The following is a 21,293-nucleotide window of genomic DNA, read 5'->3' as shown; positions in this document are numbered from 1 at the left end:
ACACACATCGGAAGTGATTAACCACGCTGCCTCGGCCTCAGCTCTGTAAATAATCACCTCTGTGGTGCGAGTTCACGGCATCACAGGCCCTCAGGGAGTTTGTAATCCTCATTCTGGGATAGGTGCATGTTGTCCAAAGCTTTGGTTGACCGGCCCACATATCTTTTGCACCTGTAGAATCATACAGGAACCTGTCACATCGCTTGGATTTACTGATGAGGACTGTGCGTCCTTCGTCTTCAAGCTACTTTAACCGAAAGCCTTCCAGTTTTGTCTTCAGCCAAAAAATTATATTCACAAAGCAGCACAAAGACTTAAAAAAGCCCACATCAAAGCGTGGCGGCTGTTATGAACTGTAATCTTCCATTCATGAGAGGTTCTTTACTTTCAGTGATATATGATGTATGATGAGACACTTTATCTCACTTCCTTGATCTCATAAATGATATTACCATATTTACTACTTTAGCTGTTCACATGTATTAATGCAAGTCTCTGGAAAAGCAAGCCCATCAGATAGTGTGTTCTTTTATGGCCTTATGATTTTGATACTAAAAACTTAATAGTGATGTTACAGTTTTAATATTTCTTATTTTTGTTAAATTTAGAATCCTGTTCATTTATACCTGTTAATTATTGTTTGATCATTTTGTATGCCTAGCAAAGTAGACAAAAAATACCTGGAGAATTGACTTGCACTAGCAGAGAATGCACGAGTGAACTCAGACACCTCCTCAGTCTGACAAGTCTGACGAGCTGCCATCATTGAAGCATGCAATATTTACTTACATGTCATCCCTCAAGCCACTGATTATGGGCAGTGTTCCTGCACTGACTACACGTCAGTCAACAGCCCAACACATATCACTCCATATCTGTCATACTGCACCTTTATGGACTTTTGCTGCTGCTGCTTTGCATACTTGTTAGTTGTATTTTTATCATTACTGTATTTTACTTCATATTGCTTATGTTTTGTAGTTATATTCCCAGCTTGGCCCCAACGTCATTAGACACTGATATTTAGTTGAATTTAGGTTGTGATCTAATTCCAGATAGCCAAAATTCAATGACAGGACATCTAACGGCAATGTCAAATTGAAGTAGAATACTGACAGATTATTTTGATATCTTCTTCATGTTATGTTTGGTTAAGTAACTGAAATCCAAATTCTTCCAAACACCTCATGCCAATATCATCTTGATGTTGCAAAATGACATTTAGTCATGACGTATGGAGAACAAAACCTAACGCCTGCATAATGTTAACATTCAAACAATTTGAAATTCTACTGTCATTAGACATTAAAATATTGTCACATTCAGTTTTCATTCCAACCAAAATTAAACACCTATCGAATTAAAGTCCAATGTCTTTTTGATGTCATATTATTGACGTCTGGTGCCAACAGCCACAGTGACTGAACAAAAATGTTATTTAATAAAAGTTATTAATCAAAATGTTGGTGATTACAAAGGTGTTACATTCAAATTTATTACTCCCTGTAATATGTTTTTATGTAAAAAAAACCCCAACATTTTTTTTGCTTTGCATCTTTTTATCGTACAGGTATGCCTTCTTTTGGCGTAGTCTATTTCTTGAAATTTTTAAGCTTTATTGCCCAGTTTAAAACATTTATTACAAAAGTAACCAAATGTGACTTACATTACTTTGATGAAGTTTTTGAATTGTTATATAACGTATTCCACTTTTAACAAGATAACTAATAACATGTGACCTATTACATTTCAAAAGTAGCCTTCCCAAAACTTCATGCTTCTAGGACACCCTGTAGGTTGAGCTGAAAGAATCTTTGCCATGTACGACAGTCATAACAGATTATTGGGGTGATAACTTTTAATGTTTATATGTGTTCATAATGTTCAGACTTCACTATAACTGCTTTTAATAGCTAAAGTCACGTCGGACAATTTAAAAGCCTCTTTGATGCTTTTATTTCCATAGCATCATTGGAATCTGCTGTAAAACTGTTTACAGGGACTGCACACATCACGTCAGGAGACATTATACTAACCTAATGTGCAAAGGCCCAAATTGTTGTTATAACTAAAAAAGACAATGATAAGATTTAGTTTTGACTGTGTGGATAATTTTGTATAATTGTGGGTGGTGATACAGTGTAATGTGAATGAGATTCAGTTACACATGACTGAGTTTCATGAAAAAGTACTACTGACATGACATGTTGAATTTATTATGTTTTGTCAGCCTGTCAAAATTCTCTACAAAGACATCCCTCGTTGGTTTTTACATCAATTTATTTAACACATTGTCACTGAAGATGTGCGAGAAAAACTGAGACTCTGCAGAACAATCGAGTCCTTTACAAATAAAAAAAAATGTCTGATTATATTTTATCTTTGAGTGCCTCTAATGACTTTTTTCCCGCTCTCTATTCATCTGTAAACTTTCAGATAAGAGGAAAGAAGAGTTGGAATTGATGATTGTGGAGTGGAATTTTAGAAGGGGATTCGTGAAGAGAAGAACTGGGAGGAGGAGGAGCAGGTGATCGAAGGAGGAAGAGGAGAAGAGGAAGAGTATGGGCCACTCATCTGTGTGGATCTTTCTTCTGTCCCTTTCTCTCTCCCATCAAAGCGTCACAGCACAAGCTGAAGGTAACAGTTGACATTTCAGGACCCCATAGTCACACAAACATTATTGTAATATTCCCTCTTTAATCAGTTTTAACAGTTTAATCAGTTTATATAGCACCAACAGCCTTTTTTCTTTACTTATTTATGCTTCCGTGCTGGCGATAGCTGTTGCCAAAGGCATTATGTTTTGGGGCTGTCCATCCACCCCATTGTCGTGAATGTAGTATCTCTTGAATGCCTTGAGGACATTTCTTCAAATTTGGCACAAACATCCACTTGGATAGCGATAAAGTCATTAGATTTAGGTGGCTGTGGTGCAAAGGTCAAGTTCACGGTGGTATTGTTTCATTCTTGTAAACGTGATATTTCAAGAATACCTCAGGGGAATTTCTTCAAATTTCGCACAAACATCTAAATTATGTTTTTTGATCATAAGTCATGAGTTAATGCGCTAATTATGACAAAATTTCACACAAATGTCTGATAGGATATAATGATGGCGCTCGATATGCAAAAGGTCAAAGGTCAACTTCACTGTGACATCACAATGTTATCCAAAAACACTTTTCTGGCCATTACATCATAACTCAGAAACAGAGGGGAGCATTTGGGCAGATACTGAATGGGTGACACTAATCCTGAATGTCAACCTTGAAACTGTGCCGATTGTATGGATCTGTGCTGCCGGTGGGAAGATGCGTGTGAAGCTTCCGTGTTTTCACAGACGTGGATGTAAACTGTAAGAGAAACTTGACTGGTTGCAAATACACACAACCGCAAAGTGGTAATTTTAGTTTTACTTTTAAATTTTCAGTAAGTTGTGTTGTTGTGTTTTTCAACCCTTTTCTCTCTTAGATAAGCAACACTGCCTTATGGCCCCATCAGGTGCCTAATTCTGAGTCAACACCATATGTCTGATTGTCAGCAATGTGCACGGATCTATGAATTAGATGACTTGGATGCTCGGGCCAAAGAAAGGGCAGGTGCTCAATAAACACAGTCTGTGTGAGTGCTCCATCATTAAATCTCCACACATGGGTTGGTACACGGGGCTGACACTAACCCGGCTCCGCTCTCTCTCCAGACTGTGTCTAGTCAGGGAATTTAAACATCTGCTAGCCTCATGTACAGAACAGCACTCTGTCTGCCAGCCTGTCAAACCCATCTCCTGAATACAGAACCTTCGCCCCAGGTGCTATTGGATGTCGCCAAAAGGTCAATCGGCCAATCAAAAGTTAGAGTTCTTCCACCTGGAATGTGGTTGGCAGAAAGTGATTGGTAAAGTTGTTGGGCAGAATTATGGGAGGGTATAAATAGCCCAAGGCCATATTCGAAGCTATATGCTCCCTTGTCACTGTTGTCATTGTTTTTTCTTGACAGTGTTAATTCACATGCCGTCATATCGCATCAGATGGCCTTCTGTGGCAACGCTGAGGGCCGAGTGTTTCATTTTACACTCAAGAAGCGGCATGTGGTCGATTTCGAATTAATAGGCTGACTGACACCTTAAAACTCCATTAAAGCTATAGTTGGTAACTTTTATAGAAACAACTTTTTGCTGTATTTACTCAAAAAGTCACAATATCCAGACAAAAGTACATGAGATAGATAATCTGTGCTCATGTTGGGACAGATGGCCCAAAATTCTGAAGCCCTGTTAATCCAAAAAATGTCCCATTGTATGAAAACCCAATTTCTCCAACACCCTGCTATCCCAAAAAACTAACCATTGTTCTGAAGTCCCATTTTTCCCAAAACACACACTTCCTGCAGTTAGACAACTTAATTTTCAGAAGAAATGTTTTTGTTGTATGTTTCTTTCAACCAAAGATACATTACATTGGGCAACAACACTATGGTAAATGTGTAGTTAGGTTTAAGCACGAAAACTACTTGTTTATGGTTGGGAAAAGATATTGTTTTGATCCAAGATCTTAAGAGGAAGTTTGTAACCCTTACATAATTTTTTTGCATCTAATATACTGATGTCTGGATACAGGGATAGAGTCAGCAAATATGCCAATACGTTATTCATATTAAGTTACTTACTTTAGCAAAAATGAATCAAATGACTGTGTTATATGGGTAACCCTCTGAAAATTATCATTCAACTCCTCAGCTCTATGGCGCTCTCAAGCCTCTTTTACATCAGTGACTGTTTTTTACAGCCCACAAATATACTGTTAGGTGGCCACGAACACGACTGGAAATAAATACTGCATCTGTTGGCTGCGTAAATATAACAGGCATTTAATATGTTTGCCATGACAACTGATTATTTTGGCCACTTGGAGGCAGTAGAATTATGCTATAAACTCAGCCCTGATAACATATAATAAAATTGTGATTTGTGATAATGGGCTTTATAAATAAAATTGAAATTGGATTTAATTCAATTTAGGGAAATATTTGACTCTTTGCTCCATAATAGTGGAGCTCAACGCTCCACTATTTTCACTTGCTAGTTGGTAACTTTCTGTGTCTGCTGCCTGTGCTTGGCAGGTATAGCTGACATGAGCAGAATCATCAGATCAAACAACCTATATTTCTGAAAATATTACATAATTCCTGTCTTTTTAAGAAGAAAGTTGATGTAATGAGGTGATGAGACTGTTGCATAGACTCAAACAGGTGCAAAATACTTCCAAAACAATAACCAGTGCAGAATTGGCCCCAACTCATTGTGTGGCAAGTGGGGCTGAAAAATGAAAAATTCAGCTAATGTGGTTGTGCCAAAAACTGCAGTTCATGGAACAGCCACTTTGAGCTTGCTCCAAAATGAAATAAAGTAACCCCTCCTGTTAAAATGCAAATAAAAATGTTTCTGGCCTGGTATCAATAAAATAAACTAATTAATTAAATAAAATGTAATTTAATTTATAAACAGTTTTGGTCTTTATTGGTAATTTCACCCGTCATGCCAAAGCAGGTGGGTTGAATTTGTATATAACTCATATCTTAACATTTTAATAAGACTTATGCATAATTAGGGGCGTGGCTGTTTTGAGTGACAGGTAGATGTCCTTCATGGTTAGTTGTTTGCTTGACGTCAACTGGTGGTGTCACTTAAATTGATCTCAGTGTTTGTATCGTTGAAGCCGTTTGGAGAGTTTTTCAAGCAAGTTGTTGAGTTTTATTTGTCCCAACAGACGTCGAAGAAGTGTGCTCTCCAGTTTTCTGTGGTGAGTTAGCTCGTTAACTAGCTAATTAGCTTCAAAGTAGCCTCTGGTTAGCCCTGGTGTGCTAATGATTCTACGAGAGCGTATGCTAGCAGCCGTTATCAAACTGATATTTTGTCAAAGTCGAAGAATTTATGGTGATAATACAATACTTTTGACCAAAGGGTGTCTATATGCGGTTGATAAAATAAAGGTCCGCCACATTGGTTAGCTAACATTATGTAAGGGTAACCTTAAATTGGTTATACTAACAATACGCTGAAGTTAGCTTCCCATTCAGCAGTGAAGGAGAATGTAGTTTGCAGTGCTTAACGGCCGATTTGCTGCTTTTTGCTCCTATTCAGGTGAAAGCATGTTGCGTTTTAAGTCAAGCCTCCGCGTTGTCTTACATCCATGTTCAGATTTGGGAAACCATTATTCTATCTGTGAAAATTTGAAAGTGGGTGTCACACACGCTGAGGCTTTACTGTAAAAGGAGGTGCAAAAAGCCGAGAATCGGTTGGTAAACATTGCAAAATATGTTCCCCTTAACTTTCCCCTTAACTGCCCAATAGGAAGCTACAGGGCGAGTACACGGCACTCCAAACATCTTGCAAGGATGACTGTGCATTTGTCACATTTAATTTAATAATTCTCTGCTGAACTTTGCAGCCTCTCTGTAGATTACTGCAATTACTTTCTTCTACCTCTTAGATGAACTTTTACATTCATTTGATAAAATCTAAACCTGACAGCCCTTTGAGATGTGCTCTCTGATGGTTTACATCTCCTCTCTTGATCTTGTTGGAGCTGATTGCAGTAGTGCATTATTATTTCTTAGGCATGTTCTATCTTGGCAGTATATTCTGCAAGCATATGCCGTATCCACTGAGCTTCATCTAAGGCATAAATCAATGGTGGTCTAACACAGAGGTGTACACAACCTTTGAGATATCAGCATAGATAACCTTCAAGAAACCCATTCCTAATCCCTCAGCATGCGTTGTCTCCTTATCCTGGCATGTGGTTCTCACCTGCTAGCCCAGACAGACCAACCTCTGGATAATTGATCTTTTTTTTTTTTTTTTTACCTCCAAAGAGTCTGTGTCTGTCTGACAGACTAGACTCCAGTTGCTTCCTTGTTCAAAGTCTTCTCTGTTTTATGTGCTTTTACAGAAATCTGTGGAGTAGAAAATGTATCCCAGTAAATGAAACAGCCACGTGTGTATGCAAGGTTTGCTGGCTGCCTATGTTAGGCTCTGAACATTGTTGTATCCTGTTCATTTGCACCGGTGGTTTTATCTGTGTTTTGAATCTACTATTGCTAAATATGACACTAAAGCTTCCACGTAGGCAGACATAGTAGCTCAGCACCAGAGAAGCCTCCAAAATGGTATCCCAATGATGTGTTGTTTCCTTGGTGTGTGGCCAGAGAAGTACAGGTGTGTGAGGGAGAACATAATGTTAGGTCGCCATGGGCTGGAGACATATGTCTCCCCCAGTGAATCCTGGGATTGCAGCCAAAGTAAGAAGGGCGAGATAATAGAGGCGGGGAAAGCTCTGTAATGAAATAGAGGACAGCAGAGAAGCTGAGTTATCACTTACAGAACAATCAGTGGTGCCTATCTCTTATTCACGAGCCTAATCAATGCTGTCGTCACTGTGGTTTATTGCATATATAATGCCAGAATATTGACCCAGAGGGCGTTTGCACATGCAGCAGATTTCTGTGTGCATGTGTGCATGTACAGTACAGTATATCAATATAGGAACGTGTGCAGGCGTGTGGATCTGAAACAGAGTTGCAAGTGCTAATCTATGTATGAGGTGTGTGTGTGAGTGTGTGCATGTAGTCAATGCATCAGTGTACCTTTTTTGTGCGCCTGGCATTTTAACTGCACATTAAAGCACATCTGAATCGTGCCAAACGCAGCAGATCCTTATGTTAAATGCGTTTGTTTGCCTGGGCGAGGGGACTGACCCTGATTTTGGGTGTGTTTACCTTATTATTCTAAGCGTTCCTCATAGCTGTACTAAAGTTTTATTGCTGGAGTGCTCAGAATATTGATAGTCTCTTTGGCTCACTTGTGTCTCATTAAACATTCATGGGGATTTGTGTGGTGCTCTGGCTGCATGACAGAAGCAAGCAAAAGGACAAATCTCATCATGATGGAACAACACTGCTATCTAGTGGTCAACGTATAATGGAGAAACTGTTTAATTACCAGTCTTAGACTTTAACATGAAAAAATTACTTTGGATTGCCCAAATTAATTAGATTATAAAGGTTAGAGCAAGAGCATACAGCTGTCTTGAATTTTTTTTAAACATGCATTCCCTGATCCTCACTCTTTGGTATTTCTAAACACAAATTCTTCTTACATCAGCATGCAGGACGGTGGTGCAGGCAGACATAGTGTTTCTGGTGGATGAGTCATGGAGTGTGGGCCAGACCAGCTTCTCCAGTGTCAAAGACTTCATCTCCGCCATCGTCTCCTCCTTCCAGGACAATGTGGTGGGACCTGAGGGGGTACGCTTTGGAGTCACTGTCTTTGGGGATATTGCAAGGTAAAACATGAATACAAATGTAGGCCCTGCATTTCATACACTCAGCACAGACCTATTTAACTAATCACCATCAAGCTAGACTCACTTAAAGGAAGTCTTTACCTACAAAATGACCATTTACCAGTTACTCATCCCATGATAATTTGATTCCATAAAGAAAACTTTGTTTTTCTTGCATGGCTCAAAAAGGAATCCAAAAACGGCAACATTCTCGATGAATTGAAATAAAAATGGACTGCATCTAACAACTGCAAAACTATGGCAAAACATGCTCTTGAACGCTGCTCAATGGAATGCACAAGCAGTGTTCAAACATAGATGCAAGCGTTTTATATACTAAGGTTTTAGTAAAAATACATGCATTTGGAAAGTACTGAGCATATGACTGGATGAATGAGACTTTGGTTATAGTGCCCGAGCTTGTTGAGAGTTTGGGTTTTGAGAGTAACAAATGTTTTGTCACGGTTTTCCTGTTGGTAAATGCAGCCTTGTAAGACTTTTTTTCCATCGACAATCTTCTCATTTTTTTGGATTCTTTGTTCACTGTTGAGGCATGCGAGAAAAACAAAGTTTTATTTATAAATTCATCATAACTCTGGGATGATTAAATAATGCACAAATGCATATTTTGTTGGTGAAGTATTTCTTTAACTTTAATGCAGATGTTGATACACCAGAGAAAAAACAGGACATTTCCAGCAAAATTATGTATTGGATTCTTTTTTGTATTATACAGGGCATTTTCATGTTTAGAGATGATCCAGTTTTGCTTTCCCTTACAGGATGCGGATTGCTTTGACAGACTACAGCTCACTGGAGGAGGTGCTCAGAGCCATCAGAGACCTCCCCTATGAGGGTGGATCCAGGAGAATTGGCGATGCCCTCCAGTTTCTCGTTGACCCCGTGTTCAGCCCTGTTATCAGTAGAGACCATGCACCAAAGGTACAATGCTTGATCTTTGGAGAAAACCCATCCAGAGTGACTGTGTCTATCTGCCATATAGGGATTGCATTGAAAAAGCAATCCTGTACCCTTGAAACAGTCGCACAAATTTCCCACACTTATTGTAGGTAATATAAATCAACAGGAAAGGTAAAAGAGGTAACATTATTTCAAAATTATGTCCTCAGACATCTTCAATGCACCTTAAAAGCTAGCTCAAATTTTGTTAAATGTATGACAAAGTGTGGACACACAAGCAGAAGGAAAATGATTGATTCAATATAACAACCCACACTGCTCAGACTGCTGCCTCCAGCTGGCCACTAACATGCATATGTTACATGTTCTGGCCATGAGTGAAAGGAAATGACTAGTTAGAAGTCTGTTTTTTCTACAATATTCTTTGGAGTACAAATACAAACAGGGGTACCACTTTCACACCACTGTGAATCTGATGAAATAGTCCTGCTTTACGCTTGGAATACAATCTGAGAGCTTGTCTGACAGGAAGTTACAACTGGCAACAGACTCCGTTTTGCTTTGGTTTGTCCTGCTTGCAGAAGAAGAACAAGAAAAGGTGGAGGCAATACATTTTGTCTTTGCCACAGATTCATCATGCTCAGTCGGCTGAATTGGGATAAAAGAGGACTGGTGCAAACATTGCCAGACACAAGGCTAAGTCTTGTTGATGGTTATCTAAAGATTCTCAGTGGTTTAGATAAACTTGTTTTGTCATAGGGTCCTTAATTTCTATTGCATCAATTTGGGGGCTTTATTAACTTTGGACCCTCACTCAGTGGTTCTACCAAAGGTCCAAAGGGGGCCATGGCCACTCTGTTATGAGGTTGACATTACTACCTTCAACAGGCCGCGCTCATTCTTAAAGCTAGCACCAAGATAGTAGGATCTTGCAAAACTAGGCAACCTAACCCATCCATTGGTACCAAGTCATGGTAGATTCACAGGAAGTAGGCAAAGTAATGCCATTTTCAAAAGGTTCCCGAGAACTCTCACCTCAAGATATCTGAATGAAAATAGGCTCTATGGGTATTCACAAGTGTCCCATTAACTTTAGAAGGCTTGTTTCCAGTAAATGTTTTGTTCCTTACAATCATTTTAGTGCTTTACATTAAAGTAGCACTGTCTTAAGATTTGGGGGAATTTTAGTGGCATCTAGCACTGAGGACTGGAGAAAGCAACCAGCTGAAATTTCTCCCTGTTAGAATCCCTTTAGTGTTCATTGTTCAGGAGTTTTTTTTTTTACTAGGAGCGGAATTATCCACAGAGATCTCTTCCCCTCCAAAACAAACAGACCAGAAAACCAGTAAAAAACACACTGAATAATACAATTTCACCAAATTTTTTTTGTGTTTTTCCGACGCTCTCATTGCAGAGGGACGGCTGACTATGGTGGCTGACACGAAAACATGAATTGCCCCATCTAAAGCCAGTGTTCAGGTTGTGCGTTCTGGTCTACTGTAGAAACATGGTGGACTTCATGGACGAGGACCTTTGCAGATAAAAAACTAATTCTAAAGTAACACAACAATTCTTAGTTTCAGGTGATTATATACTAAAGGAAACATTCTTGTTATATTGGACTCAATTTCTGCCAACACGTTTCCTTAAATACACACTTAAACTGTAAAAATGTAATTTGTCTGAAGAACAATGAATTACCCAAGATATACAGACACTTAACACAGTGAAACAGGATTGTTATGCAACTCAAAATATTAACTGTACAGGTAATAGTCCATACACATCTGATGAAGAGCAATGTTAACTGTAAAATAAGAAACCAAAGTATATCAGTATGTGATTCCTTAATTCTCATATTGACATCGTTTTAAACTAACCGGTATGCTACAACAGTGTAATTATATCGCTTAAATTCATTTAGTACTTTTGTTTTTGGTGTGTCACCCTGAGATTTTTAGTGGCCCCATCTGGCCACCCTTTGAAAAAATTGTGGGGGCGCCACTGCCCTAATTCAGCTGCAGTAGTCAGTAACTTAACTAAATTTGTCTCATAAGTGTCTCATCAAACATCCAAATGCTCTTTGAACAGCTCTCCATTTCTGTCAGCTAAATTTCTTTGACAGTCTAACACTGTAGTGTAGTCTCAGTATAACACAGCTGGTTAGCATTCCAATCACCTTGCTATCTCTGAAAGTGTGCGCGCATCATCTTGCAGCAGCACACTTGACGTGGGAAGGCAGAGAATTGAGGATTAGGCTGATATATTGAATCGTACAGCCAGAGCACATGCAGAGAAGCGCTACAGCTACATTCTCATATTGATGCATTCCAGCCCCCTTCCTTCATTGACTGAGGGATGAACTGTGAATGAACTGAGTAAATTTTCCTTAATGGGCAAATTATCAGCCTCTGTTGCAAGCCAGCACCATTGAATTCTGCTTTGTCTTTGAGGTTTGATTTGTTTAATTACGTATTCAATTATGAGTTAAACCATGTCAAAAGTCTGTGGGGGCTTTTTGAGCATAACTCTGTAAGGATGTTCTTTTTATTCAAACAAAATGTTGTTTAGAGGGTGAATAAACATCCATTGATGAAAGCAAAACCTAACACATTGTCACACATTTAAAGGTAGAAGCTATAACTAAAACAAACCACAATATCATGCAAATCATCAGGTTATTTTTTCAAATATAGATCTTTCCATGCAATATTATGTTTAACAACCTTACATGCGTGATTTTTTTCTGTCTCACTCTTGTCCAGATTGCTGTAATGATCACAAACGGACGTTCAGACGACCAGGTCGATGCCGCAGCCAGAGCTGTAGCTGACAATGGGATTTCTCTCTTTGCAGTAGGTGAGTGTGGAAGTTGGTATTGTGAATTCCTTCAACATCCCCACTGCAGCGGCCCCTCACATTTTATCCGAGCTCTACCAGCTTATCTGCAGTGTTTGCAGTCAGAATTTCATGTCCCGTACATTTGAATTCATTGGATTCAGTGTGGGTATTTGTGAGCGTGTGATTCTCGCTCCTGAGCGTCTGAGTGTTCTCGTGTTCGTGTATGCAGTGTGTGTGTGTGTAAACATAACAGCATCTACTAAATATGTATTCAGCTCACTATAATGTATATGTAAAAGTTCACTTCCTTGTTGATTGACTGTCAGCAAAGCTTCTTTATCCTACGCCTTTCGCCCGCTCATAAATGCATGCCGCTGTTTACCCACAAGTTTACTTACATTTATCATACCCTCTTTCTGCCACACACACGCACGCATGAGCACACAAGCCCACAACTTACTCCCCTCAGCTGGGAGCGGTGCAATAATTACTGCTCATTAGCCGATGGTGTGCTAATCGCAGCCATTTTTCATTAGGCGATTCAGTGTCCCCCATCTGCACCTCTGACACCGAGGCTTGCTCCTCTCGTTCATCACTCCCGCAGAGAATCTCTGCATGCATCTTGTGTACTTGTGCAAAAACCAATATGCCTGCAGGATGTGTGTAGCATTGAGAATACATTTGGACAGATGTGTGCATGTTCTGTACATACAAACAACGAGAAAGAAAACAAGTGTACATTTATCTTGTTCAAGGGCAGACTTCAGGTAATTGTGGATTTACTCATTCAAAATACTTTCAACATGGTTGTCTTCTTCTATTCAAATTTCTTCTTTAAGACATTCCAAGTTTTGGAGCCTAGATTGGTTATTTATCGGCTGTTTGCCACAGCCCCCTCCCACAAATTTGAGCCTGACAAACACACACAATGCCATAACATGAGATAAGTGCCAGAAAGCATTTGATTAAGCCTGTTTATGTCCACAGTTTGCTTTTGCGTGGGTATGTACGTCTTATCGTCATTTGAAATAAATCATTATTAGTGCCACAGCTCCCCCCAGTGTTATAAGTAGGAAAGTGTATGGAGAAAACGCAAAAAGAAGATTTAACACAAGATTGACACCACATTATTGTTGCTCTGTAATTGGTATTGACTTGTTTTTATTGTGCATTAATTAATGTTGTGTGACACATGCACAGCTGGGCATTCATTATGTTAATTGTTTTTGAAAGGTTGTTTTTATCTGCCTCATATAGTAGTGCACAAAATGTGTAAAGATTTCTGTTGCTTTGTGTGCATTTTTTTATTGTCCATCCTGTGACCAGGTGCTTGGGGAGCTGATGAGTCAGAGCTGAGGAGGATTGTGACAGAGCCACATGAGGAGTACTTATTACTGGGCGCTGACTACTCTCGCCTTGACACCATTCTTCCCAAACTGTCCCGCAGAGTGTGTTTTACTGCCTCTGAACCACCACGTCCTGTGAAAACCTCCCCACCTGGTGAGTCAACACACATGCAGTGTGACAGCAAAGTCCTTCCTAACAAACTCAGATTTCCTGTTAAGGCTGCTATCATACTGGCAGCTGTTTGCATTTTTATATTGATGCTTGAAAAGTATAATAACAATGATTAAAACTGCATCAGTTAGAAATCTGGAAAACATATCCTCCCCCTGCAGCTCTCCCCTCTCTGTTTTGACTATGTGTCAGAGGCATATGCATGAGCTTCAAACGGTAACCGAGTGTTTCCCCATACAATGGTTTATTTATTCTTATCTCATATTTGCGCTGTGCATTTGCTCAGTGCCGCCTGGTGCTGCTTTCTCTCTCTGTTTATCTGACCACAAATAAGATAAGAATTAGCTAGCTAGCCACCCCGCAGTCCCTCTACGTCAGTCATAGCTGCTCTGGACTGCTTTCCAGGGTGGAGAGGAGGTAGAAACTTGGGAGACGGGTCTTCAGACAGAAGCTGTAGAATCTTGATTTCAGCTAGAGCAAACCCTCCAGCGTTGGGTGTCACAGCTGGCTGGTGCTGGGTCTAACCTGTGTAAGTTTGCTCATCCAGCAGTGAGTCTGGGCTGTCAGTCCCCTAGAGCTGGAGTTTGCACTGGCTGGATTTGGGCTGATGTGGGTGCTGACTTAGGGTCTGTCTCCAGAGCTGCTGCCTGCTCTCCTCACGGCAAGGTGGTCTGTAGCATGGGGCAGTAAGACGGAGAACACACAAGGATTCAAGGCAATTCTTAGTTACCAAAAAACATGAACTTGATGCTGCAGCTGTGAGCCTTTAAATTCTGTTAGCAGGAGGCTAAACTGCCAACATTTTCTCCCCATCTCTGAAACACTAAAACGGTCTACCCTAGCTTTAATAGTTTTCTCTTATTTCGCTCTACTTTATAGCTTTGTCACAATAATAGATTTACGTTGTGGACAAACTATACATCCAGACCAACTTGCATGCTTGATGTTCGCTGCTTCTCTCCTCCTTTTCACTCATACATAATTTTTTGTCACATCCCTCTTTCTGTACCTTCTCCCAATAGTTGAAGAGCCTGTGGTTGGTCCCAGAGACCTTCTAGTTAGCGAGTTGGCCCACAGTTCCCTCAGACTGACATGGAGCCAGGCAACAGGTGATGTCACCGGATATCGTCTCCTGGTCTACCCTCTTAGTTCGAGTGGACCCGTCCCCCCAAGACAGAAACAAGTGAGGGATTAAGCTTGTGCATGATCTTTTTTGTGCTATTTGTCCTTTTTTGTAATTCCATGTAATCTTGTTGTAAATATTCACCTTTTTGTCTTCTTTTTGCCATAACTGTTTTGTACGCACGTTATTGTATGTAATCTTGGTATTATCTCTTTTTTCTTCTTTTTCTTTACTAAAAGCCTAACTAGGGACAGGAGTTGGTAACTAACAATAGCTTTAATCCCTATATGTGAAACATCAGTTACTACAGCCTGTTTGTAACAGATTGAACTTTTACTATGTTAATTCGCATTGTCCGTATCAAATAAACTATATAAATAAATACATTTACATGGAAATAAAACATCAGGAACAATAGCAGGCGTTATGACAATCATCATATCTGGGTAACAGACACACCATGTGATGGGTTGTAAGGCATGAGGCCTATTACAGCACTTAATAAATTACCTATCATTTACCCTAATTGACAAAATAGACAGCAAAGAAAAAATGGAAAATGACATTTCAAGCAGTGAAGAGGCTTGTGCATGATCACAGTTGTGTTGATATTGAGGTGTACTGTAGTCTTATTTTCCTCACTCAAACATCCACTAAAGTATATCCTCCAAATTCTTCATCTTCACCTATGTGACCAGCAGATGCACTGAACCAAAATGCGGTGAATCATCTCTCATTGCAGACTGACTTATTTGTACAATTCCATCTGTGTAACTCTCCAAAGCTGGCAGGAATATTGCATTAATGGGATCAACATGATGCCCATTTCTCCATCAGTATTCTGTGTTTGTGCTTGTGCATGTGTATGTGTTTTCATGCTGATACTGCAGTCGTACCCTTGACAGACACAGATAATTATGCAACAGTGCCAAAAGATGAATATTTTGCATTATGTTATAAGGCACAACATGCCACCTAATTTGAATAGAGTGGAAAAGAGGGTATTGGATAGAAGTGTAAACAAAGCATAAAGACGCTGGATGTTTATCGAGGTAGACACTGATATGTGAAGTGAAGATATTAATATGTTTTTGTTTAAGACAAGATATTTATTCAAGTACACGTTTGAGAAGTCTGTCTTTGTCACTGCATTTTATCCTTCACTTCACTCTCTCTAGCTCTTTCTTTCTCGCACAAACACGCACACTAAGCCCCTATAATTCTGCTGTCTCCTTTGTATGGTACAGCTTGATCTGAAAGCAGATGTGAGTACAGCATTGGTGACGGAGCTTAGTCCTAAAACAGACTATTCCCTCACTGTCTACGCCATCTACCCCAGCCTCATAGGAAACTCTGCAACAATCAATGTCCAAACAAGTGGGTGTCACACATAACAAGTGCATGCTCATTCATCTTTTAAAAATACAGGAATACATCTGTGCATCTCTTTTGGAATTTAGTGTACCTCACTTCCCTGAACAACAACTTTCTTTCTTGTAGCCCCGTTGCCTCAGGTATCAAACTTCCGTGTCATTGAGGAGGGCCTGTTCTCCCTGCGCCTGGGCTGGACGCCTCCTCTGGGGAAGCTCAATGGATTCAAGATCTTCATCCCAAGATGTATGCTAACGTCACATCATGCAGTTTTTATTATTTGACCACAGACATTGCATAATCAATTACTCACCACATGTTTACTTTACTGTTACTGATACTGTTTACTTTGTGAAGGAATCTTTGTTTTTCTTGCGTGCATCCAGTGAATGAAGAATTTACAAACTGAGAAAGACTGCATTGAACTATATCAAAACATTAGTTTTTTAAGCTTTGACACAACACATATTTGTGGAATTTCACAATCATTTTTTACGGGCCTGGAAAAGTTATAGAATAAGTAAAACATAAAAAGTTTGGGAAAAAGTCATTGAATTATTAACCCTTTGAAAAAATGAGCAAATTGGATTGATTTGTTTCAGAAAGGAAGAAAGACAGAAGAAAATATCCCCAAAATAGCAAGAAATTGGTAAGAAGTACAAAATAAAAATCACAAAAAGTAACATAAAAAACAAACAAGGAAATTACCTGAAAAAGTTCTTAAAAATAATAATTCTGACATAATTTTAAATATATGTAATTATGATAATTATTAATATGTAATAATGTCAGCCTTTCTCTTCCCTAGCTTTTTAAAAATACTTTCTAAATCAGATTTTTTGTTTACCATCATGTACATTTCTCCATGTTCTCCCTGTGTTCCATCTCTGTCTTCATGTCTGCCTGCTACCTGAAATTATGTTCTTATTCTGATGTTAAAAAAAATGCTAGTCTACCACTGCCTTGATCAGTTATTTAGTTTGTGTTATTGTGTGACTTTGATCTTTTAAAAGGTTAGTTGGGATTCATCAAAGTCAAACATTAAGACACTCTCCAAAAATGTTCTCAGTTTTTGGATTCTTCCTTAGTAGAGGCGTGCACGAAAAAACAAGTTGTCTTCATGAATTCAACACAACAAGCAACCAAAATACAAATGGTCAACAAGCTGGAGACTTAATGTGGGAATATCAAATAGGATACAAATTGTCATTTAGGGGTTGAAGTATTCCATTAAAATCTACCAAGATGTTTGATTGTATATTTCTTGGGTGCCAATTGTTCTGTATTTTCATTCTGCAGCCAATCGTCCAGGATTTACTTATGAAAACATGCTTCCTGGAGACACTTCTTCTCATGTGATCGACAGCCTGGAGGAGGATAAGAAGTACATAATCAGTATTTATGCTGTTTACCCTGAGGGACCAAGTGAAACGGTTTCGATAGTGGGCAAGACATGTAAGTTTATCAGCTGATCAAAACAACGTAATTATTTTTGTTTGCGTTCCAACTTACGATCAAGTTAATTTATTTACCATATGTAACTCTCTACATTGCATAAATAAACTGACAGAGACAGTTGTTGAATAGCAGTAACCAATCAACAAATGCAGGACAAAGTCATGTAATTGGGCATGAAACAAGCTTTAAAACAAGAAAGCAAATGCCAGTGTGCAGTACCATTATATATCCACAGCATGGTGCTGTTGTTTTAAATAAAATACTAACATTCGGTCTATCAGACACAGTAAAACTTTAATTTATCTATATTTCATGGTATGCTAGAGAAACATCTATAGAGCCTTTGCTTTGATTTATATTGATTGTGATTTTCTCATATTTCATTAAATTACTTTAAATTTCTCTACTAAAACTTACTTTGAATAACTTGATTTTCTGTCATCACTATGACTTTGTGGATTAATAAACAAACTTCAGTTAAATATTAGATTTATGTTTTAAATATGTGTGTGTCTGTGTGGATATGGGTGTGTTCCACAGTAAAGCTGGTACCAGTTAAGAAGTTCCTGGTCCAAAACGCCACCACAGACACTGTCCAGGCGAGGTGGGCATCAGTTAAGGGTGCCACTGGATACCGTCTTACATGGGAAGCCCCAGGTATTGTTGTTAATCCTTTGCTGCTTAATTGAACACAATGGCTTAGAAAATAGAAATCTTGGTTTGTGAAAGAAGCCAAGAAATGTGGTATTTAAGCCTATGTGTCTTCTAGATGGCCACATAGAGAACATAAACCTTGGGGACAACTTTAACTTCTACATGATCCAGGGCCTGCACTCAGCCTCTGAGTACACTGTCACCATCAACCCCATCTTTGGAGACATTGAGGGGCCCATCACCACCACCAAAATCAAGACATGTAAATAAAATGCTTGCTCAGATGCAGAGGTGGGGGACTTGAGTCACATGACTTGGCTCGAGTAAGACTTGACATTCATGATTTTAGACTTGACTTAGACTTAAGACAGATTATTTGAAATTAATTTTTTTCATTTATCTTGATATTGAGAAGTTGCCTTTTCTTTTCAAGGCATGATTGGGTGATTTTGAGTGCGGTGCACACAAACATGGCACCCTACTGGGATGTAGCAGACCAGGCCAGCACAAAAGGGAGCAAACATGGACGGGGCTTGTCCAAAAGTAATAAAATATGGATTCAAGAATAATGTTGTTGATGAGGGCTGTTAGAAGATAACAGTGGTATGCATAATGTGCAACATCAGCACAACATCCAACTTCATCCGTCAAAACTCACAAAGAAAAGTCCATAAATGTGTCTTTTTAAGTAACTTCTTATTAGCTTATTCGCTGGATAAACAGCTAAAAAAGGGACCAGATCATCAGATTTTCATTTGACTTGACTTGTCATGCTTGAATTATAGCAGGAACTTGACTACTTGATATGAACCAGAATAACTTGCACTTACTTAAGACTTTAGAGTTAAGACTTCAGACTTGTTTTTGACCTGCAAATTTGTGAGTTAGTCCCACCTCTGCTTAGAAGTATAGACAAATACAGACATGAGTAGTTACAGTATGACAAACGCAGAAAATTAGATATGATGATGTCCTTTCTGTCTTTGTATGTGTCTCTCTTTGCGTCAGTGGAAAGCAGTGCAGTACAAACTTTGAAGGTGTCTGCTGTGAGCACCAGTACTGCAGTCGTCTCATGGAACAGTGTCCCAGGAGCCACAGGATACAGACTGGCCTGGGGTCCCACTCCAGGTGATTCACACTTTTTTCAAACATATGTCGGCTTGACTTGGATTGACTTGGTGCGTCAGCCAATTGAGTGGGGATTTGTGTTTATATCCCAACAGTGCTATGAAGGTGTGTCTTTAATTGATCACAGTTTTTCCTAGTTAACCCCATTTAAAAGCAGCAGGCTGATGAGTCAATGACGTTTTTAAACAGCAGGCTGATAAGTCGATGACGTTTTAAAACAGCGGGTTGATCCACAACTAGTCCCCTCTTATTTTGTTGTGAGTGTTTTTCAATCACAGAGCACAGCAGGTAAAATAAGTTTACCTGTTGGAGGGGAGCTATTGGTAGAGTTTCAGTAAGAGCTTGTTGTCTGCAGCTCTTCATCTAACACCTGTGGCTATTTCTACTTGTACTCCTTTCTGCAATATTAGACTCAGATGCCACTGAGCAAGACTAATAGGAAAGAACGGGGTCCTGTTAGGTAACAAAAACACAATTATTCTCAATTTACCATGATTATAATCTAATGAAAACATTCTTTTGAATATCATGTCAAATTTATGACAATATATCTCTCTAAGTCCTACAGACTGAACCTTTTCATATAAGTAAAAGCACTCATTGTGCAATTAAATATTTCCGTGTTAGTGTTTTACTCTCATGGTTCCCACAGTCATTGAGAAACTGGGAAAGTCATGTAATTAAACAGTCATATTAGAAAAAGTCATGGAACTTGTAAAAACTCATTAATTTTTTTAGAAACACCATGTTAAGTTTTTATATGTGTTAAATTGTGTAATTTTTAAAGAGAATGTAGCTTCCAAACTGGCATATTTTCTTTAAAAAGTATTTTCTCCTCTTCCTTTTTAAATGTTTTTGGCCATTTTTAAAGAGAACTTAAACATTTTTTTTTAGATTTTTGTTTTTGTTTGTTTTTCTAATTTTTGACAGTACAATATTTATGTCTGATATGTTGTGGAGTAGAGGCATAAAGTTGCATAAAATGGCAATACATTAGTGAAGTGCAAATATCTTTTTCAATCATCTTTTTTAATTTGTACATAAATGGAGTCAATGTACTCATCCTCTGGTTCTTCTAGTGATACATCTCGTGACTCTTGTACATGTTTGTTAATGAAAATGATGCCAATGAGGTCCTTCTACTGCAAGTAAGAGCTTTTTGAAATGCCACTGCTTTTACACTGGACACATCCATTCTGCCAGTGTGTCAGAAACAGTGATGTGACAGGTGGCATGGTTGTTTGGGGGAAAAGGAGAAGGATGTTTCAAGAGAAGGGGCTCTGATGCTGAGCCACAGTTGAGAGGAATACCAAGACAGTGAAGAATTATTTATTTCTTTATTTGTGTGTTTGAGATGCACAATTGCATAATTGATCAAAATTTCAAGACTAAGCAGTAATACAAAGTTGACAAAAATGTACAAATGACAAAAAGTTTGTATTTATGAAGTGAAATGGATTTCAAATCAATGAAGTGCTATGACTCTTTGCAAATTAGAGTCCGTTTCAGATGTTTTTTGAATAACAATAATGTAGATGATGATTATAGTGATGAGAGCGGGCTGTTCCAAAGAGATGGTCCCTTGTATTTCAATGAATTTTAATATCAAATGCAAGAAACAGTGATGTGACTGTACTTTCAATGCTGCTATTATTTTTAGAGTTTGTCGGTCGGGACCGTCCCAGGCAGTTGGCTCTGAACGGCAGCACCACAGAATACCAGCTGAAAAATGTAGCTCATGATACCGAGTATGTCCTGTCTCTCTACGTGCTGTTTGGATCTGTGGTGGGGCCTGGTATCAGTGCTACCTTCAGAACTTGTGAGTCCCAGTTTTCAATTTGTTACCAACCCACCTGTAGTACCACTGAGGTTTTGGATTGATAATAGACCTATTGCTGTAATTTCTTGTTCTTTTTGTGTATCAGAAAGTACCATGT

General features: G+C 38.9%; 1 protein-coding gene across 4 annotated transcripts in view; it reads left to right on the top strand.

Annotated features, from left to right (window-relative positions):
* col7a1l (collagen type VII alpha 1-like) overlaps positions 1 to 21,293 on the top strand; it is an 83,838-nt gene that overhangs the window by 6,240 nt on the left and 56,305 nt on the right. For all 4 annotated transcript variants that reach the window (XM_088072527.1, XM_088072526.1, XM_088072525.1 and 1 more), the window contains exons 2-14: positions 2,437 to 2,637; positions 8,162 to 8,342; positions 9,125 to 9,284; positions 12,029 to 12,122; positions 13,431 to 13,604; positions 14,645 to 14,805; positions 15,993 to 16,122; positions 16,246 to 16,362; positions 17,416 to 17,571; positions 18,115 to 18,231; positions 18,344 to 18,490; positions 19,237 to 19,356; positions 21,017 to 21,175. In XM_088072527.1, coding sequence (XP_087928653.1) covers positions 2,562 to 2,637; positions 8,162 to 8,342; positions 9,125 to 9,284; positions 12,029 to 12,122; positions 13,431 to 13,604; positions 14,645 to 14,805; positions 15,993 to 16,122; positions 16,246 to 16,362; positions 17,416 to 17,571; positions 18,115 to 18,231; positions 18,344 to 18,490; positions 19,237 to 19,356; positions 21,017 to 21,175 — 1,792 coding nt within the window. In that variant the 5' untranslated portion in view covers positions 2,437 to 2,561. The remainder of the gene's footprint in view (positions 1 to 2,436; positions 2,638 to 8,161; positions 8,343 to 9,124; positions 9,285 to 12,028; positions 12,123 to 13,430; positions 13,605 to 14,644; positions 14,806 to 15,992; positions 16,123 to 16,245; positions 16,363 to 17,415; positions 17,572 to 18,114; positions 18,232 to 18,343; positions 18,491 to 19,236; positions 19,357 to 21,016; positions 21,176 to 21,293) is intronic.

The sequence above is a fragment of the Plectropomus leopardus genome, chromosome 22, assembly GCF_026936395.1.
Source record: "Plectropomus leopardus strain MGB_pleo_1.0 chromosome 22, ASM2693639v1, whole genome shotgun sequence".
NCBI classification, from domain to species: Eukaryota; Metazoa; Chordata; class Actinopteri; order Perciformes; family Serranidae; genus Plectropomus; species Plectropomus leopardus.
This window is presented reverse-complemented; position numbering and strand designations above follow the sequence as displayed.